The sequence below is a fragment of the Chenopodium album genome, chromosome 11, assembly GCF_948465745.1.
Source record: "Chenopodium album chromosome 11, dcCheAlbu1.1, whole genome shotgun sequence".
In the NCBI taxonomy this organism is placed as follows: domain Eukaryota; kingdom Viridiplantae; phylum Streptophyta; class Magnoliopsida; order Caryophyllales; family Amaranthaceae; genus Chenopodium; species Chenopodium album.
Genome location: NC_137844.1, coordinates 54,512,778 through 54,519,763, shown reverse-complemented (window position 1 = coordinate 54,519,763; position 6,986 = coordinate 54,512,778). Strand labels below are relative to the sequence as shown.

Sequence of the window (6,986 nt, the reverse complement as noted above, 5' to 3'; positions counted from 1 at the left end):
TTACACATAGTATTTTTTCAATACAGCCGAGTTCCATACATTTTTTAGAGGTGTCCTATCCGGGGTTTCCAGATAAAATGATCCTTGGATGACGATATCTCTTATTCGATAAGGCCCTTCCCAATTCGCAGTCAGCTTCCCATCTTCATTACCCTTACTAGTTGCTGCTGTTCTTCGTAGTACCAGATCTCCCACTTCTAAGGGCCTATGAGATACCCTTCTGTTGTATGCCCTGGACATTCTTTCTTTAAATGCAGCTGACTTAACTGCTGCTTTTTCTCTTAGCTCTGGCAGAAAATCTAGTTGCTGTCGTAAGAGTAGATCATTTTGGTCTTCACAGTAATGCTGAACCCTAAATGTCGGCAACCCAACCTCTGCTGGTATGACCGCTTCTGTCCCGAAAACCAAGTTATAGGGTGATTCTCCTGTGGCTTCTCTTATTGTCGTCCTGTTTGCCCACAATATCTCTGGTATCAAATCTGCCCATAAACCCTTTGCATCCTCGATCTTCTTCTTTACTGCTGTTATGATTTGCTTGTTTGCTGCCTCTGCCTGGCCGTTAGACTGTGGATGGCATACCGCTGCATAAGCAAACTTCACTCTATACATCATTAAAAGATCTTTGACTGGCTTACAGTCAAATTGGGTTCCATGATCAAACACCATCGCCATTGGCAGCCCGAACCTTGTGAAGATGCTTTTCCATATAAACTTCTTTACTTCCGATGCCGTTATCTTCGTTACTGGTTCTGCCTCTATCCATTTGGTGAAGTAATCAATTCCCACTATCAGATACTTTCTTCCACCTGTGGCTGATGGGAATGGGCCTACTATATCCATTCCCCACTGGGCAAAAGGGATTGGGTTCAATATCGGAGTTAGATCGTTCGGGGGCAAGTTGATAACTGGGGCAAACCTTTGGCACTTTTCATATCTTTTAACATAAGCCATTGCATCTGTGTTCATTGTCGGCCAGTAATATCCCCTTCTCATTGCCTCTCTGGACAAAGCTCTTGCTCCAAGGTGATTACCGCAACTTCCCTCGTGCAATTCTTCTATTAGTCTTGCGGATTCAAAATCCGTTATGCACCTCTGCAACGGCAGTGAAAACCCCCTTTTGTATAACTGACCTTGGTACATAACGAACCACACACTGTCCTTCTGTAACCTTCTCAGCTCCCCTTTATCTGTTGGCCCTACACCATGAACGATGTATGCCAGTATATTGTCATATCATTGGTCCCTTACTTCAACACAACAGACATCCACCGACATCTCATCTATGCTTCTCTGCTTTAAAATCTCAACCATAACTGTTCTTTCCAAGTCATTGAAGCTTGAACTTGCCAATCTTGCCAGTGCATCTGCTTGAGCATTTTTCAATCTCGGAACCAATTTGATCTCAAAGTATTGCAACTGAGCTGCCAACTGCTTCATCTTCTCCAAATACTTCACCATTGCTGGCTCTCGAGTTTCGTACTCCCCACTAAACTGGCTTGATACCAGCTGAGAATCAGTTGTCAAAACTAGCCGTTTTGCCTCTGCTGCTATTGACAGCTGCATTCCAGCTACTGCAGCTTCATATTCGGCCTCATTATTTGTTGCCTTGAACTTAAATTTCATGGCGTATTCAAACATTTTTCCATCTGGAGCCGTTATCACAATTCCAGCCCCTGCCCCCGTTGTTGTGGCTGATCCATCAACTGATACCTGCCACGTTCCCAACTCCTCTTCTTCATCTGTATATGTGGTCTCAACAATAAAGTCTGACAATGCTTGAGCCTTGATTGATGTTCGGGGTTTGTAACTTATTTCGTACTCTGATAACTCTACTGCCCATGTCAGTAGTCTACCGGATGTATCCATTTTTCGCAGTGACTTCTCCAAGGGATGATTAGTGAGTACCTCTATCGGATGTGCATCAAAGTAAGGCCTCAACTTCCTGGCTGCCACTATTACAGCTAACGCCATTTTCTCTATAACTGGATATCTGCGTTCTGCCGCATTCAAGACGTGGCTGACAAAGTAGATCGGTTGTTGTTGTCTCTTCCTTTCCACCAACAAAACGGCCGCCACTGTTTTTGGTGATGCTGAGATGTACAACTGCAACACTTCTCCTTTTTCAGGCCTGGCAATTGTGGGCAGAGATCTGAGATGATTCCTTACTACTTCTAGGGCATCACTTTGATCTTTTCCCCACTCAAATGTCTTGTTCTTTCTTAGCACCATAAAAAACGGAAGCGCCTTATCAGCCAATTTGCTGATAAATCTGGTTAACCCTGCCATCCTGCCTGTTAACCTCTGTATATCTCGAATGGTTTTTGGTTGTTTCATTTGAAGGACCGCATTCACCTTATCTGGATTCGCATCTATTCCCCGTTCACTGACCATGAAGCCTAGAAACTTCCCTGATCTCACCCCAAAAACGCACTTCTCTGGATTCAACTTCATTTGGTATTTCCTCAAAGTCCCAAATGTCTCTCTCAGATCTGCTATATGGTCTCCTTTTTCCTTACTCTTTACTATCGTATCATCCACATACACCACAACATTGCGTCCCTTCTGCTTCTCAAATATTTTGTCTACCAACTTCTGGTAGGTTGCCCCTGCATTTTTCAACCCAAACGACATTGCCTTATAACAATATACACCTACATCTGTTATAAAAGACGTTTTATTTCTATCGGCCTTATGCATGCTGACCTGATGATATCCTGAAAATGCATCCAGAAAACTAAGCATAGCATGACCAGAGGTCGAATCTACCAGCCTATCTATCTGGGGTAATGGGTAGCAATCCTTAGGGCAAGCTTTATTCAAATCTGTAAAATCCACACACATTCGCCACTTCCCTGTCGGCTTTCTCACCATTACTACATTCGCCAACCACTCAGGGTATGTACAGGGCTCTATAAACCCTGCTGCTAAGAGCTTATTCACTTCGGCCTGGATTGCTTCTATCTTCTCAGTTGAGAAATTGCGCTTCTTCTGCCTTATCGGCCTGAACTTTCTATCAACATTTAGCTTATGCTCCATTACCTCAGGATGTATGCCTGTCATCTCACTAGCCGAGAACGCAAAGACGTCGGCGTTCTCTCGTAACAAGCTTATCAGGTTACACCTGGTCTCCACATCCATATCAGCCCCAACTTTCACTGTTCTACTGGGGTTGCCTGGCTGCAATTCAACTTGGACGGTTTCCCCGCCCGGCAACGGCCTTGGTGTCTCCTTAGGTCTTGCATCAAAGTTTTTCATTGTCAAATCTTGCACTGTCGGCTCACCCTCCCTTGTCGGGTTGCATGGAACTGTGGCATTACCAACGGGGTTCTTCAAAGCTGTAACATAACAGGCTTTTGACATAACCTGACCTCCATACACCTTTTCCACAGCTCCCAAGTTTGACACATAGGCTATTGCCAAATGGTAGGTTGATACAACAGCTTGCATGTCATGAATTATCGGTCTGCCGATAATTGCATTATAAGCCGACTTGACATCCACCACCAGAAACTCTGCCATCACATCTCTTGCCTGTGGTCCATCACCCATCCTTACAGGCAACACGATGCTCCCCTCCGGCCTTACAGTTGATCCGTTAAACCCGATCACTGGATACGACACCGGTTTCAGGTATTGCCTTCCGATATTCATCTCATTAAAAGCTTGAACAAACAAAACATTTGCTGAGCTGCCCCCATCTACCAGCACTCTTTTGATGTCGGCGCCATTTATCTTGATTATCAGAACTAACGGATCGTCATGTGGGAACACTACACCTCGTGCATCTTCTTCCGTAAACATAACTTGTGGTATTGATGGCGGCCGAGGACGATTATCTACATCTAAAGCACAAACTAGATGTCGGTGCTCCGCTAAATGCTTCTTTGCCCCACTAATCGTTCCTCCGTGAATCGGTCCTCCCGTTATCACATCTACTCTTCCAGTAGATAACGGTGGTATTCCTGCGTCCCCTTGTCGGACTATTCTTCCTTGAGTTCTTTCAGGCCTTGCCTCTATCTGTTGCCTCTCAACAGCCTGTGTCGGTTGCTGATTTCTGCCGGTATTCAACCGGTATTGTGTTAGGTGCCCTTTCCTGATCAACTCCTCAATGTTGTCCTTCAATTGGGTACACTCTTCTGTATAATGCCCCACATCCCTATGGAACATACAGTACTTCTTCACGTCCCTCGACCTTGCTTTCATGGGAATCGGCCTTGACCAATCTTCTCTGTTCTGATTCACTGAGTAGATTGCAGCCCTTGGTGTATTCAGGGGGGTGTAGGTGCTGTATCTCATTGGCAGCCTTGTCGGTCTGGTATCTTGCCGACTTCCTCCTCCCCTTCCTGGGGCAGGAGTTCTCGGCCTGCTCCCTCCAGACGAGGTCCCCTCATTTTGACTTTGCCCCTTTCCAGCCACCATATGCCTGCTACTCGTCTTCAACAGCTCCTCACTCTTTATGTAATCGTGAGCTTTGCTGAACGCCGCCGCCAATGTCGGCAGACTCTTCCTTGTAAGATACCTTTTGAAATCCGAATCAACTAACCCATTCATCAAAGCCATCACGGCTATCTCCTGTTGTAACTTCGGAATAGTGTTTGCTTCATTGTTAAATCTCCTGATGTAATCCCTCAAAGATTCATCTGGTTTCTGCTCCACAGCCATCAATTCTCCAGAAGTTCTCTGCCTCACGCTATTACTGACATATTGCCCTACAAACATCTCAGTCAGTCTTTCAAAGCTATCTACTGATCCAACTTCAAGGTTGTTAAACCAATCGGCTGCAGCCCCAATCAAAGTTGTCGGAAAGACCTTACACCAAACTGCATCTGAGTTTGTGTACAGCATCATGTGTCCCTCATAAGACGTTATGAATCTTGCCGGATCCCCTCTTCCATCATATCTACAAGTCGGCATTTTCACCTTCTCCATTAGTTGATCTAAGATGTGCTGGGCAAAAGGGGATGCCCTTAACTGCACTACCGTGCGTACTGCTTGTCCTGCTACTTGCGAGCTTCTTTGCTGCTGAGTTCTGGTACCCACAACACGACTCGAGGATTGCTCATCCTGCCGTGATGTTGTATGCGTCCTTTCTGACGACTCATGTCGGGGTCTCCTTGACGAGTTCTCCAGCTGATTGTGTTGTTCCTCCTGGTGACGGTGCGATGTTCCTCTATCAGCCTGGGCAGCTTCTCTTTCAGCCCGTGCCGCCTCAGCCTCCTTTCTCTTCTTACTCATTGCACTCATCACCCTTGCGGCTGTTTCCAATTCATCTGGAGTGAATGCTGCCATAGGATCCTCTGCCTCCCCTCCTCCTGTAGGGGGGGTTATCGGCATATGGAACTGATTACCCTCTAGGGTATGGGTTTCATCTACTATCTCCACCTGGGGTTGTCCTACTGGTATTCCATTGTTAAAATTGTTTCCGGCCATGATTATTGTTGTTGTATATATATTTTGTGTGAGGTTCTTAGGCGATAGAAGTGATCAACTGTCCCCTCCTTCTAGCGCCAAATTGTTTCTGTCTGATCCCAACCCCTCCAAGAACTCGGACTTGAGATTCTGATACTCCTATCGGCAAGCTGAGAACCTACACAATGAGAAGAAGTTAGCTAACCCCGGGGTGGTCCGGGGATAACCACTCCGATGATAAAGTCAGAAAGTGTTTGAGAAAAGAAGATAAGTAAGAGAGAGAAAGTAGAGAGAAAGAAGAGAGAGAGAGAGAGTCCTTAATCCCCCCATTAATGAGGTCTTACCTACTTATTTATAGTAATCTATCTTGACAGGTGGCTCTCACCCATGCACAACCTTTGTGCCAAGTGTCGAGATTCTGTTGCCACGTGTTAAATTGCGGCAGGCCGACATGTCCTCTTTCTGCGACATATCAGCATCTTCTCGTGATTATTAAAATCTGGTTATGTGCTTTCGCAAGATATCGGTCACGCCCAGATATCTTATTTTTCTAAATTTTTAAAATGAATGAAAAAAAAATTAAAAAAAATAAACACTATCATTTGATTGGGATGATACCTTATAATTAGTTCAGCTAAGATAAAATATAATGTAAAACTAGTTATTCAAGTGATATGAAATGAAGGTCAAGGGATAATCAATTCAAATAAGATGATACGAGATCAGATGAGTGAAATATAGAGAAGACAATACTACCTTATTTTCTTGAACTAATAATCTTATTTAAATTTAAGAAGGGGAAAAAAAAAACATGACTTGGTTTTTTAACTAATCTTAATTCGAACTTATTTATACTAAGGAAATAGTGTTATGTTCACTTGATACTAATATAGATTTAACTAGTTGCATAAACAAAAATATAAAAAAATAAAAATATTAACTAAATTTATGTGAACTTATTTAGACCTTGTTATAGCTGGAAGATAATTTAAAAGAAAAAATTATGTCGCTAAACAAAATCAATTTAGATATTAATGGAGTTTATTTATCCATAAATTGAACTTGGTCTATGTCTATCCTTATTAATCCCTCATAACTTATTTTTCTCAAATAAGCTTATCCAAACTTTTATTTGAATTTATATGAACTTATATTTCTCAAAAATAATTGAAAATAAAGTGAGCATAATAATTTGACCATCTATGAACTTATCTAAACCTACTTAGAGACTTAGAGTGTAATCTATTCACCTAATAATTACTTAGGGGTTGTTTGGTTCGCACGGGGTAATCGGAATGGAATGAACAAAGAGAATGGAATGAAAATACATTATTTTTGCATTGTTGTTTGTTTTAAAAACAAAGGAACAAAGGGAAACAATCCCACCACCACACCGCCACCACCACAACCACACATTTCATTAATTTTCCACTTTTTCCAGCCACCAAACCCCTTGCCGCCCTTCGCTGGCCTTCCCCTGCCCCTCGCTGGCCACAACGAGGCTCATCCCTCCCTAAAAAAACCTCCCTTAGCAAGAAAACCCTAAAAAATCTTCTCCTTCTCCGTAAAACCCATCG

The 6,986-nt window shown here is 43.3% G+C and overlaps 1 protein-coding gene across 1 annotated transcript; it reads right to left on the bottom strand.

Moving 5' to 3' along the window:
- LOC145566885 (uncharacterized) lies at nucleotides 1-5,289 on the bottom strand. Its single transcript, XM_081626162.1, has 8 exons — nucleotides 4,905-5,289; nucleotides 2,888-4,640; nucleotides 2,704-2,714; nucleotides 2,353-2,606; nucleotides 1,759-2,301; nucleotides 1,393-1,710; nucleotides 1,260-1,290; nucleotides 1-1,196 (listed from the first exon to the last, which is right to left on the bottom strand). Exons 1-8 carry the CDS (start codon nucleotides 5,287-5,289, stop codon nucleotides 1-3), a joined length of 4,491 nt encoding a protein of 1,496 aa, XP_081482288.1.
- Between the last annotated feature and the right edge of the window lie 1,697 nt (nucleotides 5,290-6,986).